Raw genomic sequence first — 26,084 nt, forward strand, 5'->3', positions numbered from 1 at the left:
CATGTCAAATGCACCGTAGCTCTCAATGAGTAGTGGTCACCACATCAGATTGCAGATAAAAAGCACTTCCACCATCACAGGAAGTACTGGTGGTCAGTACTGCCCTAGTTGTTTTTAACCCCTCCAAATTTGTTCTTTCACCAGGGACCCCCTTTTCAAATAATCTAGCTGTTCCTCAAGTCAAAAATCTAGGAGGCATTCTTGATTCTTCCCCTTCCAGCATGCCTTATATCAGCTTCATCAGTTAGTCTTGTCTACTGTGTCTTGAAAACATACCTCATGTCTGTATACTTCTCTTAGACTCCAGTGTTCCCCAAGCTGAGCCACCAGCCTCTCTGTCACATGGATCACTACAGTGGCTCCGCAATGATCTGCCTTCTTCCACTTTTGCTCTATAACCTATTGTCCACACTGCAGGCAGCCAGAGTGATTTTTGAAAACTGTAAACCAGTTCCCCTGTCTCCTGGCTGAAAACTCTCCAATGACACCTCATATGATGTAGAATAAACCCCCTGTTTAAATCTTAGTTGACGTGGCCTCTTTTTCCATTTGGGCTGCCATAACAAAGTACGGCTTATAGACGACAGAAATTTGTTTCTCACAGTTCTGGAGCCTGGAAGTCCCAGATCAGAGTGCCAGCGTGGTTGCATTCTGGTAAGAGGCCTCTTCCAGGTTCTGCCAACTTCTTGTGTCCTCACGTGGAAGTAGGGCCAGCTAGTTCTCTGGGGTCTCTGATGAGGGCACTAATCCCATTCATGAGGGCTCCACCCTCGTGGCCTGATTACCTCCCAAAAGCTCCACTTCCTAATCCCATCACTTTGTGGGTTAGGTCAACATATGAATTTGGTGGGGGTGGGTGGGGAACATAAACATTCAACCCATAACACATGGCCCTGCATGACCTGAGCCTTCGTCTTGCTCAACCACTCTACTCTGCCCACCAGATTCGAGTCACCATGACTTTGCTTTTGGTCCCCAAATACCCTAAGAAAGACCTGTGCTGTCCTAAGGGTCTTAGGACAGGCTCACCCCTTTGCCCAGAAGCTCTCCCCAGTCATCACTGGGCTGGCTCTTCCCTGTCATCCAGTGGGGCCATCTCGGAACCCACATAAAAGTGGCTCCACCACATACTCATCTCAGGCTTGTTTCTATCTCCCCACAGCGTTTTGAACTCTCTGAATGTTTCACGTTTACCTATTCATTTATTTCCTTTCTCTTCCTCCTTCACTAGAATATAAGTCATCAATCCTGGGGATTCAGTATGGATGAGACACGCTTTGCCCTCTTAGAATACAAAAATCTAAAAATGATTTGTAGCAGGGCAGTGCAGTGGCAGCACGCTGGGCCCATAAAAATGATTTTGTAATTAACTTATCTTTTTTGGGAATGTGGACAGGTGATGGAAGAGATTAGCTGTTTTAATCTTGAGCATGCTAATAATTTTTTTCAACAAAACTTTTCGTCCTTTTCTTATGAGTAATGCAAAAGTAGAATTTCTCTATCAGAGTCTCAGCGAGCACGTTTCATATACAAAATTAAAACACCTTCACCTCTTTCTTACCCATTGTTTTGGCTGTAAGCACATTTCTCCTGGCCAGCCTTTAGGGGCAGCTGGATGGAAGCTGGAGGGGCATAGTTGGAAAACGGCGAGAGATGATTGTTAGGGATCACTGAGTCCCCACCAAAGGCAGTGAAAGTTGTTGCCTGGATGGATGGAAAATCAGTGCACACTACAGAGCTGGCTGACGTGGAGTTGGAGGAATGGATTTTAGATGTGCTCTTGTGAGCACATCTAAAGGTGGTAGGAAGCCTGCAGGACCGAGACTGTAAAAGCAGTAGGCCTCCAGGATGGCAGGGACAGAGACCTGCTTTGGAGGACAGGGTGCACACCCTGCAAAAGGACTTTGGTTCCAAGATGTCCCTCCCCTCCATGTCCACATGCACAGATGGTTACACTCTCAGTAGCATCTCTCTCAGAAGTGGGTTGCCTTAGATCACAAGCAGCTTAGAATTAAGTGCGGTCCAGTCTCTGCTGCGTGGTTTCCAGAATCCTTTGTGATTTGACTCATCCTCACCGGTCACATCTTCTAGATTAGTCTGGCTTCTTTGCATATCTTGTCCGTTCCTGCGTCTCCCTCTTCTCCCTGCCTGTCATGATCTTCCTCCTAACGCCTTTCTTCAGGAATCAGCCAGCACCTTTGTGCCATTCAGTGAGTGCTGTGCTAGACTGAGGACACAAAGGAGGTTCAGATACCTCCTTCAGGAACCTTCTCTAACCACGGATTTCTCCCATCTATGACGTCCTGTGGTCAACCAGCCTGGATCACAGTCTGGCAAGTCATTCGTTGCTAGTGGTCTTGATGGTCAACTTGAACTTAGTTTGTAGCTCCCCAAATAGAGACTAACTGCATGCCCCGTGGTGGGCTTATAGAAGGTACTCACTTAACGTTTCTTTCATTGATTCTATTTCCCTGAAAATTAATTCAGCAAAAACTCCTTTCATGATTGTTCAAATGACTGGACTCTGCCTGCCCACTGGACTTTTCTCCACTTGACTAAATACTGCTCCTCCTTTAAGACAGCTCCGATTCACTTTTTCCTGCCCTGTCCCCTGGCCTTCTGCGGTCTTCCAAAACACCTTCACCCCCTCTCCCTTCAACATCAGAACCATCTGTACTGTGTTTTTCTTGTCTGTGTATCTTGGTCACCCACCACCCCCCCATACACACTGGACTGTGTACCCCTTGGAAACAGGGACAGCATATTTTATCACTTGATGCAAGACTATTTGATTAGGTGAATAAAAAGGCATACAATGCAAGTAAAGTAGCAAAAATGTTTTCCCCCAATAAACCTTGAAAAAAATATAAAGAGAGTATACATTCAAAGATACAGTACACAAATGTGGACTATCCTTTAGTTGACCAGTGTATTTGTCTGCTTGGGCTGCCATCACAAAATACCACACACTGGGTGACTTGAAACAACAGAAATTATTTCCTCAGCATCCTGGAGACTGGAAGTCCAAGATCAGCGTGTCGGCTTCTCCTGGAACCTCTGTCCTTGGCATGCAGACAGCTGCCTTCTCACTGTGTCCTCACAGGGTCCAGACTCTGTGTTCATCCCTGGTGTCTCCTCTCACTAGACCTGTATGACCTCATTTAACTTTAATTACCTCTTTAAAGGCCCCGTCTCCAAATATAGTCACATTCTGAGTTGTACTTTGGCCGGGGAGGGCAGCGGTGGGCGTCTGTTAGGATTTCAACATAAAAAAATTGGGGGCTGGGGGACACAATTCAGTCCACAACACCCAGACACTGAGAAGGGAGAAGAGCCAGAATCAAAATGCAGTGGCACACAAAGGGTTACATTTCTCGGCCCCGTTCCACGGAGAGGCATGTGTTTGTGTTTTGGAAATTTCTGAACAGATTGAGGCTGGGAAGATGCTGTGAAACTGAATTCTGAGAATAAAGATATTTTGATTATTAGAGTGGGATTTGTTGAAGGAGGGAAATATTGAGGACAGAGTTTTCATGACATAAACCCTTAATCGTCCCAGGGTGGGTGAGAGAGTCCCCCCAGTAGCAGAGAGTGAGGGCACCAAAGACACATGAAGTCGTGAGGATCAGGGGACAGAGAGAAGCGGGTGCCCTGCATGGGAGGAAGGAAGTTCCAGGGGCTGCCAAGTTGGGATTCGATTGAGGCCAAGACTGATGGTGGTCTTTATCTTTCTCCAGGCTGGGTGAAAAGAAATTTCTGTCATCTGGGCCTTGGGGTTTCACAGTTGAAAAATGCTTTGTTTGCAGCCTCTCAGTCACAACCTGTATGTTTCAGGACTACCTTCTTCCCCTTAGGATTAAATAGGGGAAATGGTTCTTAGAAAACACGCATTTGTAACCAGCCTCGCTCTGGGGCACATTAAGCCATGTGGCTCTTGTAGCCCCGCCTCCCGGGTCTTTCACACTGGCGCTGCCTAGTTATCTGACATTCTTGTGAATTTCAGGGCATATCTGCTGTAACACTGCTTTTTATCATCCCCAGTATCAGCGCTAATATTTCTCAGACTCCCGTCTCTAATATTAATAGCACAGCACTACACTGTGTGGCCTTTTTGGGAAGGAAGAAGTTTTTTTCTTTAACCCTCAGACGGTCCCTGGCTGGATCTGAAGAGGAAGCTCACAAAGACAGATGAATAGGAGAAAAAGGAAACACATTTTATTGAATTTTTACATATCCACAGGAGGCTTCACAAGGGAATGAAGACCTCAAGAAGTGACCAGAGCAGGAAGCTTTTATACCTTTTAGGCAAACAATAAATTTGTGAAGAATGGACAGGACAGAGGAGTTTGTAATAGGGTTAGGAAGTGGTGAAGACATGTAACTAAGATGGTGAGGGTTAGTTGAACATGGTTCGCTTGCCAGTTTCACTCTGGGCTGATAAGAGTCTGTCTCCAGTGAAAGGAGAATTTATTTCCTGCCTTCGAACAGAAAAGTGCGAGCGTCTTTTACATTTACTTGCTTCTTAACTGCCTTCAGTTCAAAATAATTTTATGTCTAAGGGGCGTATTTGGGGGTGACATATTTCTGTTTTCCATTGGCCTTTTTCATATTTTATTAAATCTAACTTCTAGAGTAATAGATTTTTGGAGCCCATTTTTCAGCATTAGCACAAGTACCATTTTTGAATGAACGTGTGGGTGATGTAAGATATAAAACATTTTAGACTATAATTAGCAGTAAATCTTAAAGTAAGAGGAAAATATCTACCAAAATCAGATGGAGAAGTTCAAATGCATGTAAAAAACAACATGGTTTGCCCAGTATTAACAGTGGATGCATGGCATACTGACAAAGTTGTATATAATAGTACATTACAGAATATATTACAGTATAGAATCAAAACTTAGCTTACTTGATCCAGAAACTTTGAAATTCTGTTTCTTGACTATTTTTTAATTTGAAGAGATTTGCATTACTTAAATTTTTGCAAGTAAACAAATTTTATTGAGATCATTACGTCCAACTATTTGGTTTTTGCATAGTTAAGATTCACATACAGTCATAGCAGTGCAGTGTAATAGGCAAGGAAGATCGGAGACTGAGCAAACCCAAGTTCACTGCAAAGGCAGGTTATTTGAAATAAATGTCCAAGTTCAAATTGAGAGGAGTAGAGAATTTTCAAACCATATTCCTGTCTTCTGCTCCCTTAGTCTTTGGTAGCCAGTTTCCTTCTATATAGCTACATCCCCCTAAAGCTGAACCTCTCTCCCATAGCTGCCATTAAGTAATTTTATTTATTGACCTGTTATTATGGTCCTACTCCTTTTCTCCAATCACCTTGACCCCTGATCCTTCCAACTACATTCTGATGCTTTGCGTGTTTTCATTGGGGAACTCCATTTCTAAAGAGGACCTTTAAACCGCACACGTTGGAAGCTTGCCGTAGAAGGATATTGACTCAAGCAAACAACCTGTCAGCTCAGCAGCCCACCACCCCAACCTTCACGTGTCCTGCCAGCCTGAAAATGAGACACACCCCTCACCACAATTCTAAATTTATTTCTTTATCAGTGGTTCCGGGCTTCTGGTTGTTCACAAGTGATTTTGAAAATGATTGTGTGTCTTAGCTCAGCCTGTCATAACAAAATACCAGCGACTGGGCCGCTTAAAGGACAGAGATGTATTGCTCACAGTTCTGGAGTCTGGGATGTCTAAGATCAAGGTGCTGGCATATTTGGTTCCTGTTAGGCCTGTGTTCCTGGCTTACAGATGGCTGCCTTCTCACTAGGTCCTCACATGGCTTAGAGAAAGAAAACTCTCTGGTGTCCCTTATTCTTCTCATGGAGACACTAATTCCATCATCAAGGCCCCACCCCCGTGACCTCAACAACCTAATTACCTCCACAAATTCCCACCTCCAAATACCATCACACAGTTGGGGGGAGGGGGACAGTTAGAGCTTCAACATATGAATTGGGGGATGGGGGGCGGGGGGGGTGCGTACAAGCATTCAGTCTGTAAGAATGGCCTTTTGAAATGTTTGCTTAAGGAGATTTCTGGGAAGTATAAAGTGATTTACAAACTTTAAGGTATTTTTATCAGTATTGTTACATTTTTTATTGGCAAGTGTTTTAAACTTTCCCCCTGTTCCTTGATTTCTAAGGAAATCACATTCTTTCTGAGCAATGTTCAGAAAAATAAATCCCTGGTGCCGTTTGGAATTTAAGACGTGAGATACTTACTAAATGTGCAGAAAATTGAGACCCTGACAACTACATGTGACAGAAGTACCTTAAACGTCAACTCTAATGATTCGATTCTTATTGCATTGCTGACCTATCACAGAGAAAATATTATGCAATGACTATTAATACCTTATATTGCAGAGAGGTTGACTTTGAGAGAATGGGAAGCAGGAAAGATTAGTTTTGAGGGAGGGAAGGGATCTGGCAAAGTGCAGGTCATAGAGTGCTAAGGGTGGGAGGTGGAGGAAGGGGTGAGCTTTTTAAAATTATTATTTATCGATTGATTGATTTACTTGGCTGTGCCGGGTGTTAGTTGTGGCATGCAGGATCTAGTTCCCTGACCAGGGATCGTACCAGGGATTGCTCCTGCATTGGGAATGCGGAGTTGTTAACTGCTAGACCACCAGGGAAGTCCCAGGGGTGAGCAATGTTGCTCGAGGGCTTCCAGCACCTTGCAGAGGGTGTGAGTAGCAGGCAGCCCAGCGGTAAGAAAGCACCAGAACACTAGTAAGCAGTGCCATTCTTGAAGGTGGGCTGAGGTAGGGAATGAGGAGGGGCACAATCAAGACAGGGTTTTCCTCCGGCGCAGCTAATGCCACCTTGATTGGCACCAACCGCACAGGGTGGCTGCACCTAGTGGGCGCCCAGAACACGTGGAATGAATGATTGAATAAATGATTCAGTGAAGTGAATGCCTCCAAGTGAATGCACGCAGGTTCACCCTACCCCTGGCGACTGTGCATCTCCTGTAATACATCCTCAAGCTCTGCAAAGTTCTTCCATTGAAATCATTGGAAGAAGGTTCCAGAAAAATGAAGAGTGGCGAGAACTTGATGTGAGTTGCTGAGAGGGAATGTCTTGGGATCTGGGCTTACCTAAGGATGGATAATGTAGACAACATGGTCGTCAGTATGTATTTGCTCCTCTGTTTGTATTTCTTTTCACTCTTTGAATTGCTTTTTATTTCTCCTGAGCCTCCTTCTTGTTTTATCTAGATTGCTCAGTTTGCTTTGGAAATGAGACATTATGCAAGTGCAGTATGGCTTGGAATGATTATATGTAATGGGAAAAACTCTAATACATAGGCCTTTTATAGCTGCAATTGTGTTTTATTAGTTTTTTTAAAAAGAACATTTCAGTGGCTCAGTTATTGAACATGAATTGCGTTGACTCGAAGAAAATGAATCATAGCTTTGTGTGTTAGTGTATGTGTGTGTGTTAGTGCTGGGGCCTGTCTTTTAAAGATGTAAAAGTTGTTTGTGAAACTTTTATGATCTTAACGTTTCACTTACACCTTTTTCATTTTGTTTTTGGAAAATTTTTTTCTCTTTTATTAAAATAGTGCTGATATATCCCTTGAAGCTAATTTCAAGGGATGGCTTAATTATTTGCACAAAGCATTGTTTTTCTTAGAGAAGTCTGTACTCCAAGAATTTGAAGGCAAAGGTATCAGTTGAATTGTTTCTATTCAGGATTTTACAATTCCGTTACTTTGTTCAACTCAGAGCTGAAAGGGTCTCTGTCCACCAAGGCTTTTTAACCTTTAGCGACCTAGGTCCCCTTTTGATAAATACAAAAAAAAAAATGGTAATGCAATCTGAAATTCAAAGAAATTGAAATGAAATATTCTCAACAAAAACCAAAGTAAAACAATGTAATGGAGTGTCGTTTTTCTATCTCTTTTTGCAAATCACAAGTGGCTTTGAGGCTCTGATGCCTCTCAGGGAGTGGTCGACTAGATTAACAACATCATTTTACAGATAAAAAAGACTGAGATGCAAAGATTCCAGGAGTGCCCATCCTCTCGGCATCTTAGGGGCAGAACTGGGTCAAGAACCCCGACGTCCTGTTGGCTGCTTCCTGCTTTGCCCACAGCACCCCTCCCACCACCCAAACCTTTAAGGCTATGCTCGCATGCAAAGGAGGCATCTTATCCAGTGTCATCACCCTATAACTGATGATGCTGATATTCTGGAAGGTTATTCTGAGTTAATGCTGTCCCAGCAGGATGGAGGCCAAGGCCAAGAGAAACTTCTCAGGCCTGGCTAGTCCATGGATCCTGGTTTATTTTTATTTACTTTATTTCGTCCTGGACCATCCGTACCATCATGACATAGAAACACTGCCCTGATGTAGCTAATGGGGAATAAGGGGACCACATTTAAATCTGAAAATGGATTAATTTTTGAAGTAAAGTCTGGGTCTTTTCACCATATTGAAAGGTCTTATTGGTAGTTTCCACTGAACAATTTAACACATCTTTTTTAACTTATACTGATTTGTTCTCTCTCTTTTTTTTGTTAACAGTGTATCTGGTGGAGAGCTGTTTGACCGGATAGTGGAGAAGGGATTTTACACAGAGAAAGATGCCAGCACCCTGATCCGCCAGGTCTTGGATGCTGTCTACTATCTCCATAGAATGGGCATTGTCCACAGGGACCTCAAGGTGAGGCTGTTGCTTAGCAACACCCTCCAGTTGCTTTCCAACCCACAATGCACCTGTCGGAGCAGATTGGCTCCAGAGGAGGGATGAGGTTGCCTTGATGTAGATGTGGGTGGAATGAATGGTGGGCTTTGTGTACTGTTAGTCATCAGGGTCTTTGGGACCCAGAAGTAGCTTGAAAGATGATGAAGGTCAATGGGCTGGCCATTGTTTGGGACATTTAATAACCACTGTACAGCGAAAGGGCCATGGGGAGGTAGGTTGTGTATTGCTTCAAGCTTATCTAAAGGGTAATTTTGTTCAAGACATGGATGCCATGAAGATTGCCCAGTGCAGTTCTCCAGTCTTTTCCCAATTCCAGCCCTGTTTCCGTGCAACCCACCATAGGAAAGAAAGGGAGCAGTAGATAGAGGGTGTGAGGTGAGGGAGAAAGGAAATAAAAGGTTATCCAGAAAGATGGGTTAAATGACATACAGTTACAGCCTTCTCCCAATGTCCTGTCGGTTCCATTCTTATCTTTTCCCTATGAGGTTTTGAAATACTCACCCTTCACCAATAGCGTTGAAGGATCTGGGCCTTGCTCACCTTGGCCCGCGGGTCTCTGTGGATGCCGAAGGGTAGGTGTCATAGTACCAAGGGTAGGTATCGAACACATCAATTTGAGGAACAGAAAAAAATCTGAGCTGTTGACCCGAGGCTCTAAAGTGGCTTCATTCTACAGCAGTTATAGGTCCAGCCCCCAGAACTCACGGCACCAGTCAAGATAGAAATCTCACCCCAGCACACATACTCACCACTCCTATCAGAAACACAGGGATTATTTTGTACTGAAGCCATGCTATACACAACTACGGGCAGTCTAAATCAATTTAAGGAATAAATGGTAAACGTGTTAAAACAGAATGTTAACATCTGGCCGTTATCTGGTACTGGCTGTCAAGGTAAAAAAAATGGTGTGGCTTTTCCTTTCATAGGAATTTACTGTGAAGTTTTTTCTTTTCTCCATGTTAATCATTTCCCATTGACTAAGGTAGTGGCTCCCAAAGGTTAGCCTACGTCAGAATTGTCTGGATGGCTTGTAAAAGCACAGATTGCTGGCTCTACCCCAGAGGTTCTGATCCTGCAGGTCTGCATCGGGGCCCGGGAACTTGCATTTCTAAGGGGTTTACAGGTGATGCTGATGTTGGCCTGGGAACCACACTTGGAGAACTGCTGGACGGGGGTATTTGAGGACGTTGATGGACTTCTTACAGCCTTTGCTGGCCTCCTGATGGGTGAAATGGGCTGTGAGCACAAGTAGTTCATCTTCAGGACTTGCAGGTCCTTCCGAGGGCCAGGTAAGGGCTAGGTAAGGTGAGCTGGCGCCTCTGTGCCAGGCAGCCGTGCCTTCTCTGCTCTCTTGTGCCCTCACCAAATGCCGGTTCTCTGCTTCCAGGCCACAGCAGGCAGCTAGCTCTTCCGGAACAAGTTAGTTTAGTGACCGTAGAGATGTGATGTGGTATATACTTACAAGAAATCATTTCTAAGCAGGTAAACCATTTCCTAGATGGGCAATGTTTATTTCCCCCTTAGAAAGCCAGATTGGCTTTATGGGAGATCGTGTTTTTTACATGCAGGTAACGCTTTTGGAGAAGTACATGCAGCTCCCAGCCTGTAGAACTTTAAGATCACCAGGCTTGTAATCGTGGATAGAATGTTACCATTTTAGGACTTTTTTGTGGTCTCCTTTCAGAGGCACAAAGAAGTTTGATGTATGTGGAGGAAGTTGGGGTTCAGGAATTAAATTTTTATGAACCTCTAAGAAAATAAAACTCTGTGATAGAGGCCAGAGCAATAGAGAACATGCTTGGGTTAATTTAAGATGAGAGCACAATTTGAGATGCTACCCTACCCCCACAGGTGGCTATACCTCTTTCTCCCTTCAGAAAGGTATTCCTGTGTCCTCTTGCCCCAGAAGCTGCTAAAGATGATCAGTTGTCTTTTTTCCAGAACAAGCGAAATGTCCACTGTTGCCCTCTCCTGTTAGGCACTGTTACCCTTTGGCTCTGGATCATTCTTTGCTGTGCGAGGCTGTCCTCTGCATGTTTAGTAGCATCCCCAGTCTCTACCCACTATATGCCTGTACCAGTCCTGAAGTTTTGACCAACAAAAAATGTCTCTAGGCATTGCCAAATGTCCTCTGGGGGGCGAAATTGTCCCCAGTTGAGAATCACTGGATCAGGAGTATGACTGTGTATAACATGAACTTTACAGGAAGTGTTGATTCAGATCTTTTAAAAGCTTGTTATGTGAACAAGGGTTGGAATTGGCATCCCAAGTCAAGCATTGGCCACGAATCGTCTTGCAAAGATGCCGTAAAATACAGAAGAATAGTTTTTCGGGTGAGTCCTGGGCCTCATAGAATCCCAGGAAGCGTTGTAAGATCCCCTCCCTGCTCCTGTCCCTCCACCCCTCACAGCCCTCCTACTGCCTAGTGGGGGCCTCCACCCATGTCACCCCCGAGCCCATCTTCCCTCCCACCTTTTTTTTTTTTTTTTTTTTTTTGCGGTACGTGGGCCTCTCACTGTTGTGGCCTCTCCCATCGCGGAGCACAGGCTCCGGATGCGCAGGCTCAGCGGCCATGGCTCACGGGCCCAGCTGCTCCGCGGCACGTGGGATCTTCCCGGACCGGGGCACGAACCCGCGTCCCCTGCATCGGCAGGCGGACTCTCAACCACTGCACCACCAGGGAAGCCCCCCTCCCACGTTTTCCCTGTTCACCCCTCCCCGCAAGTAAAGCCCTGCTGTGCTTGCTTACTAGGTCTTGAGGTAAGTAAAAGTATTGACCTAAGCTGAGAATGACCAGTCCATCGAACCCTCCTTGCTCATTGCCCTTCAGAAGAGCAGTTTATTGGTCCAAATGCATCTCCTGTAGGAGGAAGGTATCAGGAGAGATTTTTGGCTCTTAGGCCATCTCCTGCCTGGATGCAGCCTTGTCTAGGAGCGTGAGATCCTTGACTTTACAGCTGTAGAAGTACTGGGACAGGAAGTTATAAAATCAGAAACTTAAAAAAAAAAATTCTCTCTGCACCCATGATTGGATTCTTACTGTTCATGAAAGGCGAATCCCTAAACATTCAGAGAAACCGTGAACCACATGCACTGTTTGGTTAGATTATTTCCCTCTGCTTTCTAAGTATTGTTATTTCTACTATTGATTGGTCCATTTTATTCTAGTTTAAAAGTAATTGAAAGCATCCTCAAGCATACATTTGATTTTCTTCTAATTTTATGCTTCATCCACAGGATTAAAGTCAGTGTGAATGATGTATCATGTTATTTTGAGTGAGGGGTAGTATTTTTTTCCTTGGGGTTCAGTTAAAGAAAAAAATGGTTCTGACACATGTTAAAATGGTAAGGAAGACTTTATTCAAGACTCCTGCAAGAGGGGCATTGCATTAGGGGAGAGAACTGGGCTCCACTGCACACGTGGCAAGGACACATGGGGATGTATAGCCGTTGAGCAGGGTGAGGGGTCATGGATGGAAAATTACCGTGAGAGATAGCAAGGGTCTGGGGATGCTTACTCAGCATCTCCCTCCGGCTCCATAAGCCCCGCCCCCATGTTTTGCCAGAAACAACCAGATTCCCCAATTTTCCACAAGATGTCATACAAACGAAACCTTGCTGTCTCCTGGTTTACCCCAGGATTGCCATCCTTAAGCCCCTCCCACGTAGACGCCACGGAGGTGCCACTGATGTACAGACTTGGGGTGGAAACGGGGGCTGTAATCGGACCTTTGCTGCATGTCATGCGTTACTGCTGCCTGAGCCCTGACATTTTACAGTCAGGGAAGCAAACGAGGAACCATCTTGACCCATCTTCTACAGAAACAGAGCTTTTAAGGACACATGGCTAGAAAGCTCTAGATCTTCCACCTCCGATTCATTCCGTGATGACCTCCCCCTGTCTCCCAGGGAGCGGAGCGCCCGGCTATCAGCTGGCCCAGGAAAGGGGGAAGTGCAGTGTATGTGCCCGAGCTATGGACACGGGACACAGGACGTCCCTTAGGGCGGGGAGAGAGACCCTTAGGTTGGAGACAGGTTGCTGACAAGGGTCAGAAAAAAGAAACCGAATAGCACCTGCAAAGGCAGTTTTCTTTCTGGGAATCTCCGTTCCCCTAACCCAAGAAATGAATTGACAAGTCTGAGAGGCATCTGCTTTCTAGTTGCCTCAATATACGGTTCATTGTTCTGAAGTAGAGAAAACACTAACAAGAGAAGGAGACTCACATTTATTGAAAATCCGTAAGTGCCCAATACTATATAAGGCTCCCTGCATTGTTTTCGCTAAACACTGCTTTTCTTAAGGCATTTACTGTGTCTAAAGGTCAAGTCTGTTCCATTGTCATTAAGTTTTGGTGGTTTGGTGAGGCTCCCACAATTAACCCAGCTTTTAAAACAGATTGTAACTTTTTTTTTTTTTTACATTTCTTTTTAGCCTGAGAACCTATTGTACTACAGTCAAGATGAGGAGTCCAAAATCATGATCAGTGACTTTGGATTGTCCAAAATGGAGGGCAAAGGAGACGTGATGTCCACAGCCTGTGGGACCCCAGGCTATGTCGGTAAGGACTGTGCGTGTGTGTTTTCCCGCTTGTCAACCTGACCCGCTTGTCTTAAGCATTTGAGCCTGGCACGTGATCACAGCTGCCTTCGTTTCCCTTGAGGGAGGAATAAAAAGATTGAGAGACACTGGAATGAGTTTGAAGGGAAGTGATTTCCCCTGAAACCTTTTAATAGTTGGGTGGAAATCCCATTTGATTTGGGTGTGGGCCTGTGTGGAGGCCAGGAATTGATTTGGGTGAATTCCCAGGTTCTAAGACCAGAAATATGTCATGTGTATCTATGTTTTTAAATGATTTACAGTGACATGTGGGATGGCAATAAGGTGCAAACACACATAAAACAAAATGTTGAGATAGAAACACGTAGAAAGAAACTATTGCTAGGAGGAATCTGATTCAAACCTTGACCAAGTCACTCTCTTTAATTAGCCAATCCTGATCTGTCCTGGAGAAGCCAAGAATTGAAGTTTTTTCTAAACTCAGAACCCCAGAGATCCTTTGTCCCTGACACTCAGGATGCAGAAAAGGCTATGGCAGATCTGAACACGTACTGAGACTCAACTTCCATCTTCTGGGGGCCCGGAGGAAGGCCATCAGAACTGTGTGCGAGGTTACTGAGGCTTCCATTTACGCGACTGTATTCATTCACCCGGCAAGTGCCTGCTATGTACCAGGTGCCGCTCTAGGCCCTGGGGTGAAGACAGTGAATGAGACAGAACACCTGCCCTCGTGGAGCTGACCTTTTCGTTGGGAGAGACAGGCAGAAAAGAAACAGGTGAACAGGGACGTTTCAGATCTTACATGCGATGAAGAAGACAAAACGGGAGTGTATGATAGAATGACAGGTGTGAAGAGGGGTTGGGACAGTTAAGGGGACAGGAGGAGACTCGGGCATTAGCCTTCATGACGAGAAGCAGCCCCGACCATGGGAACGTCAGGGGACAGAGTTCCAGGTAGAGGCATCAGCTTGTGCTGGGGAGAGAGTGAGTACAAGCTAGGAAGGTCTAAGAGCAGGAAGGACTGAGACTGGAAGAGACTTTGAGAAAACGGAGAGCAAGGCTGAATTCTCATCGTACAAACCACGATGGCTTTTCTTAATGAGAGCAGTAAGCCTGCCCTGAAGGAGAGGAGGTGATGTTATATGACCAGTGTCATTCCTGTTTGTTTGGGGATACAACCACGTGACCTTCCCAGGCCGGCCGAGGGAAGAAGGCCTCACGCTAAGCGGGTCTGGGGCCCAGAGCATGGTCGGAAACTCCGAAAGACCTGGGAGGCACTTCAGGGCCCTTCGAGTGCTCGCGTGATAATAGGCGCTAAGTCATCACTGTTAATGTCACAGCTGTTGCACGTTTAAAGGAACTCAGGAGAAAAGAACAGACTTGAGGGGAATAGAGACCAAGATGAGGGGAAGGGAAGGAAGCCACAGATTTTGGAGGAGATCAAGATGGTATAAATGTGGGAGGGGAGGAAAAGATGTGGTCAGTACCTGTTAGCTCTTGACTGTCACAGTAGCCTGGAATTTTGTCCCTGGGTTGTGGGTATGCACTAGATACAGAAGGAGAGGTGGTTCCGATCGCGTTTGCGAAGCCAGCACATCTGATGGAGGTGCACTCAGGACGAGCAGTCCCCGTTCTAGGATCGAAAGGTCATGGTTTCAGGAAGAGCCTGGACTCCATCAGGAGGATTTGGATCAGCATCTGTGGTGTGAGATGCACGTGTAGACACATGTGTATGCCCCGAGGTGGGGGCCGTGGGTGGAAATGTGAGCGTGTGCGGTGTGTGTGTGTGTGGAATTTCTCCAGTTCAGTCCAAGCCACCAGGCAAGCAGCAAATAAAGATGAATGAGACAAGCTTATTCTCGTTGCTCTTAAAAGACAGGGAGGAAAAAAGCCGGTTCCAACCGTGGTGAGTCATAGGCATCAGAAAATGGACAGGCCTTTGAGGTCATGGGGTCCAGTCTCCTGGCTGGAATGGCTTTGCTCTGTTCCGCAGGGGCTGCTGCCCAGGCCACGCCCGGCGAGGAAGCCGAGGATGCCGTAGCCGCCCAACTCCTGCTTCAGGACTTCGACAAAGAATGTGCATATTTACATATGCCTCATACTGTTCTCATATTTGGCTCTGATGTTGGAAGTCTCTAGCACTTTCTAAATTGATTTTCGCTTTTTTACATTTTGACAGAGCTTGTGGAATGGCAGTTTCTCTGGGTTTCTAAGTGGCTGCCATCCGAGTGGTCTGATTGTGTTTAGATGTCAGTCGCTGATGAGTCTGGGAACCGGGACTGATGTTTGGATGTGGCCTTTGCTCTTTTATCCTAAATGGTGGCAAGTGGAGCCCTCGGGTAATTCTGTTGTGAGATAGAGTTTTCTTGGAGTGAAGGGGGGAAAAGGAGGACTATGGGAATATAGCAGTTCTGTTTGTTCACATTTATTGAGCACCAAGATTCTTGGGGGACCTTTTAGAGTAAGAAAGGGGCAACACTGGGGAGCTTGTGTCTATGTAGACACGCCTTGGACAGTGAGCAGCTGAGCTGAGGCTGTTTCTCCCCAGCAGTCTGCATGGCAAACTCCTATTCGGCCATCAAAGCCCAGCTTACATGACCCTCTTTTTTTTAAAAAATTTATTTATTTGTTTTTATTTTTGGCTGTGTTGGGTCTTCGTTGCTGTGCGTGGGCTTTCTCTAGTTGCAGCGAGCGGGGGCTACTCTTCATTGTGGGGTGCGGGCTTCTCATTGTCATGGCTTCTCTTGTCACAGAGCATGGGCTCTAGGTGTGCGGTCTTCAGTAGTTGTAGCATGCGGGCTCAGTAGTTGTGGCACACAGGCTCAATAGTTGTGGCTCGTGAGCTCTAGAGCACAGGCTCGGTAGTTGTGGCGCACAGGCTTAGTTGCTCCGCGGCATGTGGGATCTGCCCGGACCAGGGCTCGAACCCATGTCCCCTGCATTGGCAGGCAGATTCTTTAACCACTGCACCACCAGGGAAGCCCTACATGACCCTCTTTTGACTTCTTTCCCAACATCCATCCTCTCCTTTGTCATCCTGGTTCTTTTCCTTTTCTCATCATGGCTCTTATCACGTTACATCAGCTTCCATATTTATCTGTGTCTCTCCCCCTCTCCACTAGAGCAGGGGCTCTGGCTTACTCATCTTTGCACAGATGCTTGTTGAATTCAATAAAAACCTAAGCTTCATAAACATGAGCAATTTTTTATTTCTCTGCTCCCCTTCTCTTCATTCAGCATGTGTTTATTGAATTCCTGTTATGTGTCATGCACAGTAGTTTGGTGTTAGGAATACAAATACGAATTAGATAGAGTCTCTGACCTCAAAATGTTCACAGTCTTGTGAGAGACAGAGGGCTAACAGGTAAATTGAATAAGGTATGGTAAGTGCTACATTATGCCTCATTCAAGAATTATTTATTTAGTGCCTACCTCCTGTGCTAGGCACTGGGGATGCATCAGTAGAAAGAAAAAACAACAGATAAAAATCCTTAGCCTCGTGGTACTTACATCTGAGTGAGAGGGAGACGGACTACAACCAAACAGCTAAATATATTAATTAGTATCTTAGATGGACATGAGTGCTATGCAGAAAAATAAAGCAGGAAAGACAATAGGGTGTGTGTCTGTGTATGTGTGTGTGGGGGGGTGTAATTTTAACTACACTGATCAAGGCAGCCCTCACTAAGAAGATGACAGTGGGGTAAAGATATGATTGCAGTGAAGGAGACAGCCATGCCGTTATTGGGAGGAAGAGCATTCCAAGGATGGTTCAAAGGCCCTGAGGTAGGAGTGTGGGAGGAGCAACAATAGCAGGGTGAGAAAGGAGGAAGTCAGAGAAATAGTGGGCAGGGCATGTGCAGACCAGGACTTAGAAGTCACTGTCACGACCACGGGAGGCTGGAAGCCATCGGAGGGATCTGAGGTAACGGGTGACATGATCGAACTTTCACCAAGATTCCTGTGGGGGACAGGCTGGGATAAGGAGAGATGGCAGGGGGGGACAGGGCCAGGGCGGAAAGAAGGAGACCAGTTAGAAGGCTCTGAAGTCGTCCAGGCGAGAAATGGTCGGGGCTGGGTCAGGTTGGCAGAGTGGAAGTGATGAGACGCTGTCGGATTCCAAATATGATGTGCAGGTGACGTCATCAAGATTTTCTGAAAACCCAGATGTAGGGTTTGAAAGAGACCTAATTCCAAGGGTTTTGGCCTGAGTCCTTGGAAGGGTGCAGTTGCCTTTAATTAAGATGTGGGGGGGAGAACGTTGCAGAAATACCACCAGGGTTTCAGGTTTGGATTTGATAACGTTTGTGAGGTCAGGAAGGCAGCTGGAATAGGAGTCTGGCCTTGAGGGGAGACTCTCGTTTTGCACGGCAGTTCTGTCCTATAAAGTCACTGTGAGCGCTGAACGGGCAGACCCTGAGCCCCACTCCCAGGGGAAATACAGGGCTGGGTTCCTGCGGGTCTCTAGTCCCAGTACTGTCATCAGCTGCTCGATACTTGACCTTGTTATATGAGTATCTCTGTGCAGTGACACTTTATTTAATATTGTTGCTGATTCACTACCGTTGAGCTCAGGCCGACACCACTGTAACTCACGCCTAAATGAAGCTTATCGAACATGCGTCTTCTCCGTAAGGCGCAGCCTTCTTGTGCTTGGGAGCACTGGACAGCACCTCGGCACTGACACCTGGGGGCCGTTTTTAATAGTGAAATCCACAGAATGCACAAAAGAGTGGGAAAATGTGGCACTCACTGGACCGTGAAAACTATAGTTCTTGTCACTGTGAGAGACAAAGCAAGAGGGCAGAGCGTTGCGTGTTTGCCCTCAGCTGGAAGCGAGCGCTCGGTGACCGCCCAGAGTAGGCAGGTCTACAGACGACCTCAGAAGCATCCCAAGTATTGATCTGGGGGCTGCAAGTGAATTTTAGCGAGTAGGCAAATCTCAAATATGGATCCATGAGCTGTGGGGATGGACGGTATTTGGGAACTGTTAGCCTCTGGTGCATTTTGTTTTTTTTGTTGTTTGGGGGTTTTCGTTTGTGTTTTTGTTTGTGTTTGGCCTCACCACGCGGCCTGTGGGATCTTAGTTCCCCGACCAGGGATCGAACCCGTGCCCCCTGCAGTGGAAGCACGGAGTCCTAACCACTGGGCCACCAGGGAAGTCCCCTCTGATGCACTGTAAAGCCGTGAACCTGGATGGAATCATCAAGTGGGGGGCAGGGGTAGATGGAGGAGAGGAAAGGTCCCAGGGCTGAGTCCCGGGGACTCAGAGGGACCGAGAAGGGACAGTGAATGAAGTAGGAAGAGAACCAGGGGAGTGTGTCATCTGGACAGTACTTCAAGGAGGATGAAGTGCCTTATGTCAGTTGTGGCTACTAAGTCAGGTAAGATAAAGACTGAGTGGGGACCACTGGTTTGGGGAACCTTAAATTATAGATTAATTGAACAATTAATTATTTCTGTGGGAGCCTGGTAGTCAGAGTAATGCTGCAGAGCAGATGAAACAGGTCTTCAGCAGAGGACCCCAGTGTGCTGTCAGCCTGGGGCTGGACACAGCCCCGTCCACCTGCCCCCCCAACCCCCAGCAGTCTGATGGGGACACTATTTGGGACCTTGGTGCCACGGCCTCCTTTTTCTTTTCTCTTTTTTTTTTTTTGTTTTTTTTTTGTTTTTTTGCGGTACTCGGGCCTCTCACCGTTGTGGCCTCTTCCTTTGCGGAGCACAGGCTCCGGACACGCAAGCTCAGCGGCCACGGCTCACGGGCCCAGCCGCTCCACGGCATGTGGGATCCTCCCGGACCGGGGCACGAACCCGCGTCCCCCGCATCGGCAGGCGGACTCTCAACTGCTGCGCCACCAGGGAAGCCCTCACGGCCTCCTTTTTGCCGGGCAGTTTTTCATTTGAACAGGGCAGAGCCATTAGGCATCTACAGGAGAGAAGGGAGGGAGTACTGTTCTCCTGCTGCCCATTCTGGGGGCCACACGTCCCAAGAGCCCAAGCTGGGAGCAGAGGACGGCTGTCAGCTTTAGCTCAGATACCTTCTACGTAGTGTTGGTTTCCATTGGTGAGCGCCGTTGTTTCATTGTTGTGTCAGTTATTACCTAAGTGACTCTTCAGCTGAATAGTTAGTTTCACCAACATCAAGTTACTACTTCAATTTAAATGAGTTCTCTAATAATGAAGAAATAATGGGAAAAGGGCTGTTTATCCTAAGTATCCCAAGGCACAAGTTACCTTGGGAGAAAGCAAAGAAATCTGAGCCTTTTGAACTTCACCCATGACCCTTAGCAGCTGCCTGGTCCTTACACACCCCGTATAAGGAACCAGGGCCCATGCAGAGTGTCAGGTCACGATGACAGGAGATGGCAGGCCTCTCTCCATCCAGGTGTATTGCGTTCCTACTGCACTCAGCGCCTAGGGCTCTGTCGACACCTGGGGCTCCTCCAATACAGTATGGCCGGTGGGTGATACGGATCCATATAAGGTATCATGGTTGCAGTATGAAGTAACTGACATAGTTCAGAAGCAACCTCACAAATACAGGCGAGAGACGGATCAGTGAGGGCTAGAACCAGCAGGGGAAAACTCACAGAGGAGACAACATTTGAAGGAAGGGTGGAACTCGGGCGCCAAGATGAGGGGCTTACAGATACAGGCAAGCAGGAGAACAAAGGTCCAAGGTCATGAATGGCTTCTGGTATGTAGGGCCTGGGGGAAATGAGCAGTGTCACTTGGGGAGGGAGGGCGTGCATAAATAAGTTCTTGGAGAGAGTTTAGGAGAAATGATAAGGCCTTCTGGTGGCAGTCAGCTCCTCAGGGTGACATGGTGACCGTTAGTGTGGTATTGACCTGGATTTAGAATCCATTTAATTGAGTCAGAAAGAACATTCCCCTTGGCATCGCCAATAAGAGATGAAAGTCAGAGCTGAGAAAGTTTGTAAACTTATTTATGCAGCTTGCTCCCCTGCATTAATTATAGTATCCAAACGGGCTCTCTTGAATCACTAAATAGCAACCGTAAGTCACAGAAAGCACCCATTTCAGTCATGTAATTGATAAGATGCTACAAGATGACAAATGTACTTCTATTCTGTAGAAGAAAGCCTATTGTTTTATTTCTGGATGTTGCTATTTGCACACTGATGTGATTTCTCAGTTTCTTTTTTTTTTTTTTTTTTTTTTTTTTGCTATATGCGGGCCTCTCACTGCTGTGGCCTCTCCCGTTGTGGAGCACAGGCTCCGGACGCGCAGGCCCAGCGGCCATGGCTCACGGGCTCAGTCGCTCCGCGGCATGTGGGATCTTCCCGGACCGGGGCACGAACCCGTGACCCCTGCATCGGCAGGCGGACTCCCAACCACTGCGCCACCAGGGAAGCCCTCAGTTTCTATTCCAGTTTCTTCTCGCAGCTTAGTTGCCTGCACAGACATTGTCAAAGTCTTTGGTCGAGCCCTGGCTTAACTTGTCTAAAACAGTTTAAGCGAGTTTCATGGTGTTCTCCTCTAAGTGGAAATGGAGAACAGTTGGTTCAACATTCCCAGCATATTTTTTCACCATTAAAGGAATACTTCTAATTCATGGGATCATCGCGTTTTTAAAGCTTGATAAGGGTCTTGAGATTAGGATGAGACCTTGGAAACCAGGGGTTCCAGGAACCACGGTTCCGTGTTGGGACGAGGGACTCTTCTCAGAGCCACCCAGCCTGTAGTTGGTGGCAGTCACGACAGTGGGTCTTGACTGTGAGATTCTATGTCTGCCATCGCTTAGATGCAAGGAAGGCCCGAGCCCTTCCCTTAAACTCTCGGGTTCTCGGTTTCTCGTACGAAAAGTAAGCGTGCTGAACTGATAGGTCGTCACATCGGGTCCTGCTGCTTACCACGTACAAAATCTTCACACGTGTTGGCAGAAAGGAAGGTTGCCTTTAATCAGAATGCCGGCAATCTGGGAGATGGTAGACGCAGCGTCCTCCCAAAACTACCCCCCAAGATTCTGCTCCGCCATGAAAGCTTTTAGAGGGAAACAGGGAAGTAATCTCGGGGAATCTTTGAGGCAGGGGGTCAGAGTTGTCGCCACCCCCACTGTGTGCAGGCCGGGGGCACGCTGGTCAGCTCCTCGCGATCTTTCTTTCTTTCTTTTTTTTTTTTTTTTTTTGTGGTACACGGGCCTCTCACTGTTGTGGCCTCTCCCCCGTTGCGGAGCACAGGCTCCGGACGCGCAGGCTCAGCGGCCACAGCTCACGGGCCCAGCCGCTCCGCGGCACGTGGGATCCTCCCGGACCGGGGCACGAACCCACGCCCCCTGCACCGGCAGGCGGACTCTCAACCACTGCGCCACCAGGGAAGCCCCTCGCGATCTTTCTTTAGACCCCACCTTGTTCACACGGTTTGCAAGATTACTGAAGGGCAGCTAGGGAAGAGATCTGGTCATCTGTCAGTTACTCGCTTTTCATTCCTACTTCTCTGGTCTATGAAAGAACCAAGAAGTTAGGCAAAGTATTGTGTGATCAGAAGATATGAAAGATGTGCTCGGGCTGGAGATGAGGAGAGCATGGGGTGCCTGGTTTAAGGTCAGTGACAAGGCAAAGGGGCGCCTTCTGCAAAGAGCTCTTTCCCGCAGAGTTTTTTCCTGCCAAAAGCTGCTTACGCGTTGACCTGCCTGATTTTTTTTCTGGCTCTGCTATTCTGTATTTCTGCAGATGTGTGACTTAGTATCCTTTAAGTGTATAAATATTCGTGTGTCAAGGATATTGACTGTCATTTTTTCCCATCTTCACTCAGAACAGACAAGAAAAAATTCACTGAAGTTGACATGATCCACCTCTGCCCTCCTGAGCGGCCTAAGTCATGCAGTTCCTTTTATCTCTCCTCATAGATCCTCTGCTCCTGCTGCTTTAATCTTCGCTCTTCTGTGTGGTCATTTTCTCCCAAAGAGCTCGGTTTTTATTTGCTGTTCACTTAGATGCCGTATTTTAGTACACGGCTCTGAGCATTACATCATTGTTCTCACCCTCTCAGACTGTTAGCACTGAAACGGGATTTTATGTAACTGATACATTGTCACGCAGGGCACAGATGAGTAGGCAGAGGACCCACATCAGAACTTTCTCGTTCCTTCTCTCTCAGCAGCTGCTCAGTGATGGCCAGCAGCGACTGTTCCATCACACTGGGTGCTTGCAGCCAGACCCCATTGGCCAGAGAGAACAGGGCCTCCCCACGTGGGGAGACTTGTAGGGCCTGGTGAATATGGACGAGGGCAGAGCTCACAGTCAGAACGTGTGCCAAGTAAACCCAGCCCCGCCCTGGAAAAGCCCCCACCCCACTAGATCCCTCTTAAAACTATTTGTAAAGCACTCTCCATCCTTCTGGAACTCCTGACGGCTCCTCTCTCGGTACTTGAATCCTGGGATGGAGTTTCATGGTTTCTAAACTGGTACCATTTTGCAGTGGCAGAGAGGAAAGAAACACTGCAGCGTTTTGTAACTTACTTTTTTTTTTTTTTCCTTTTAATGATTTATAGACCAAAACACTGGAATGACGGTAACGGTCTCCTTCATGTTGAAGCGTAGCTCATCAGATTTCAGAAGTGAGGAGGGCTTCTGTGCAAAGTAACCGTCCGGCTGCGGTTCACAAACCCGTTAGGGCGGAGGTGGAATCCTGGGGCAACCTGCAAGCACATTACGGGGTTATCCGTTGCCACATTGCTCTAAAATGCCTTACTCAAGAACATTTTTCTTCCTCTGTAGCACTGAGTTCCAGGTCTCTCCCACATTTGAAAACACCAGATACCAGCTGCGCTCCCGTTTTCCACTCCCTTCCCGTTCCTTAGTCTCTCCCCACCACCCATCAGCCACATTTTGGCGTCGGCAGCATTTGAATAGTAACCCAGCTCCGATCAGACTGGTATTGAGAAACCAGGATGGTACTTTAATGGAGACTCTTCATGCCTGTGGTAAAATTCAAGAAGCTACTAGGAAAATCCAAGTGAGCTGCTCATCTGCGATGCATTTTTAGTAAATTACAGCTCTAGGGGAGGGTGAGAAAGAGCTAAGGAACCTATAACCCCCAGAAAGAGAACAGAGCTGTCCCAAGAAGCTCTGCTCCTCTTCCGCAGCTTCGGGCTGAAGACATACCACCGGCGAGGAACAATTCTGTATCTCAGCTGTGTTTTTATTTGCCTGCAATCCAGATTGCAATCCTCTAAACCTCGGTGAAGCAACACCTGCTCATTAAGATGCCCGCAGTAAAGACCCTCAGCACATTTTTATTTTCCTTTTCGATACCCCTCCTGCTGAAAATTCTACTGGTGGGAGGCAGATCTGAGTTAACCCGTTCAGTACCACCTCCTCTTTGCAATGCAGCTCTTACTGAGACTGGATGCTCCTCTGAGCTGTATGCCTGGATCTTACTTTCCTTGATCTTTAGAATTTTATTTACTGTCTCTGAACAGTCCACTGCTGGGTAGAAAGGTCCTCTTTCTCTCCCACTGTTTTTTGGGTTTTGTTTTTTACGATGTTGTGTTACTTTCAGGCGTACAGCAAAGTGATTCAGTTATACATATCTGTATCTATATAGACATATATGTATATATCTATTCTTTTTCAGACTCTGTTCCCTTACAGATTATTACAAGATACTGGGTAGAGTTCTGTGTGCTATGCAGTAGGTCCTGGTTGGTTATCTATTATACATAGGAGTGTGTATCTCCCACTGTTTCAGTGACATCCTTTTCACCACCATGATGACATGCAGTGTCACTAACTCTGGAACTATATTACAGTTTGGTTTAAGACTATCCACTTATCCTCCAGCAGAGGAGCTATGTCCCTTCTCACTACCTGTGGAAATCCCTCAGGGACAGGAAAACTTGGATCAAGTGTCCTTGGACACAAATTCCTAACGGTACAGTTGGCCGTCTGGATCCACGGGTTCCACATCCTTAGATTCAACCAACTGCAGATCAAAAATATTTTTTAAATTAATGTATTTTATTTTTGGCTGCCTTGGGTCGTCATTGCTGCACACAGGCTTTCTCTAGTTGCAGCAAGCTATGGCTGCTCTTTGTTGTGGTGCACGGGCTTCTCATTGCGGTGGCTTCTTTTGTCACAGAGCACGGGCTCTAGGCGCGCGGGCTTCAGTAGTTGTGGCACACAGGCTCAGTAGTTGTGGCTTGCGGGCTCTAGAACGCAGGCTCAGTAGTTGTGGCGCACGGGCTTAGTTGCTCCGCAGCATGTGGGATCTTCCCGGACCAGGGCTCGAACCCGTGTACCCTGCATTGGCATGCGTATTCTTAACCACTGCACCACCAGGGAAGCCCCAAAAATATTTTTTAAAAATTGCCAGAAAGCTGCAAGAAACAAAACTTGAATTTGCTGCTAACCGGCAACGACTTACCCAGCGTTAACATTGTATTAAGTGTTACGGGTCATCTAGAGGTACAGTGCACAGGAGGATGTTGTAGGTAATATGCAAATACTATGCCATTTTTTTTAATGTATGAGACACCAGCAGCCACCGATTTTGGTGTCCACAGAGGGTCCTGGACCCCCATCCCCATAGATGCTGTGGGACAGCTGTATGCCTTAGAATGAGGGGACACCTGCAGCTCTACGGGTGAGCACAGATTCTTTTCCATGAAGGCCTGACACTGGGACAGACTGGCAGGTGCCCTTCAAGACAGGAAACTGAGGCACAGAGAGATGATGAATTCGAGGTACACTGGTGCAGAGCCCAGCCTCTAATTCTGTCCTCTGATTCAGTGCTGGGTCAGAGGTGACAGATGCTAGCACCAGTCTACAGGTGCACAATCTGCTTTTAAAACCCACATGGAGGTTCAGTGCTCTCCCATTAGACCACCTACTCCTCTCTTAGGCTCCTTCCTATAAAGATGCTATCACGTTGCTGGCCTGCCCAGCAGAGTGGAACTTGAATCCAGGCCCCCTGACCCCTAGGCCTCCTGACCTCCTTTCATGAGCGACTTGGGAAAAGCCATGATATTAGAAGAAGACTCCACTACCTCTGACCATGACTGGCTTTCGTGTCTCAGAGCCTTTTCCTCCCCACCATGGCATGCGTCAAGTTCGAGTCAAATGCCTTTCTCCATGGCCTCCTCAGAGAGGCGAGGCCAGCCAGCAGGGTCAACAGATGAACCTTAGACTAAGCTGTAGGCAGGCAGGTTGCCCATCTGCCTGCATGTCTGTCTGCTGACATCATAGGCTACAGAGTAGGTTAGAAGTTTCAAGTTCATTTTCAAAGACAGAAGTTCGTTCAAAGACAGGTAGAGGTGCTGCTGATCTGAGTGTCTTGTCAGCTCTGTTTCAGCAGGTGGCACAGATGGCAGCAGTTTTACACACTCCAGAGAATTAGGGAATGCACCCCAGTGTTCATAGCAGCACGGTTTACAGTAGCCAAGACATGGAAGCAACCCTAAATGTCCATCGACAGATGAATGGATAAAGAAGGTGTGACATGCACACGCACACACACACACATGCACGCACGCACGCACGATGGAATATTCCTCCTCCATGAAAAAGGATGAAATAATGCCATTGGCAGCAACATGGATGAATCTAGAGATTATCCTACTAAGTGAAGTAAGTCAGACAAAGATAAATACCATATTATGTCACTTATATGTGGAATCTAAAATATGACACAAATGAACTTATTTATAAAACAGAAACAGACTCAGGCATAGAAAACAAACTTACGGTTACCAAAGGGGAAAGGGGGTGGGGAGGGATAAATTAGGAGTTTGGGATTAGCAGATACAAACTATTATATATAAAATAGA

General features: G+C 46.8%; 1 protein-coding gene across 7 annotated transcripts in view; it reads left to right on the forward strand.

Annotated features, from left to right (window-relative positions):
- Nucleotides 1-26,084, forward strand: part of CAMK1D (calcium/calmodulin dependent protein kinase ID) — a 429,331-nt gene that overhangs the window by 358,577 nt on the left and 44,670 nt on the right. For all 7 annotated transcript variants that reach the window (XM_059056712.2, XM_059056713.2, XM_059056710.2 and 4 more), the window contains 2 exons: nt 8,553-8,691; nt 13,169-13,295. In XM_059056712.2, the coding sequence (XP_058912695.1) occupies nt 8,553-8,691; nt 13,169-13,295 (266 nt within the window). The remainder of the gene's footprint in view (nt 1-8,552; nt 8,692-13,168; nt 13,296-26,084) is intronic.

Source organism: Kogia breviceps, chromosome 3 (assembly GCF_026419965.1).
Source record: "Kogia breviceps isolate mKogBre1 chromosome 3, mKogBre1 haplotype 1, whole genome shotgun sequence".
In the NCBI taxonomy this organism is placed as follows: domain Eukaryota; kingdom Metazoa; phylum Chordata; class Mammalia; order Artiodactyla; family Physeteridae; genus Kogia; species Kogia breviceps.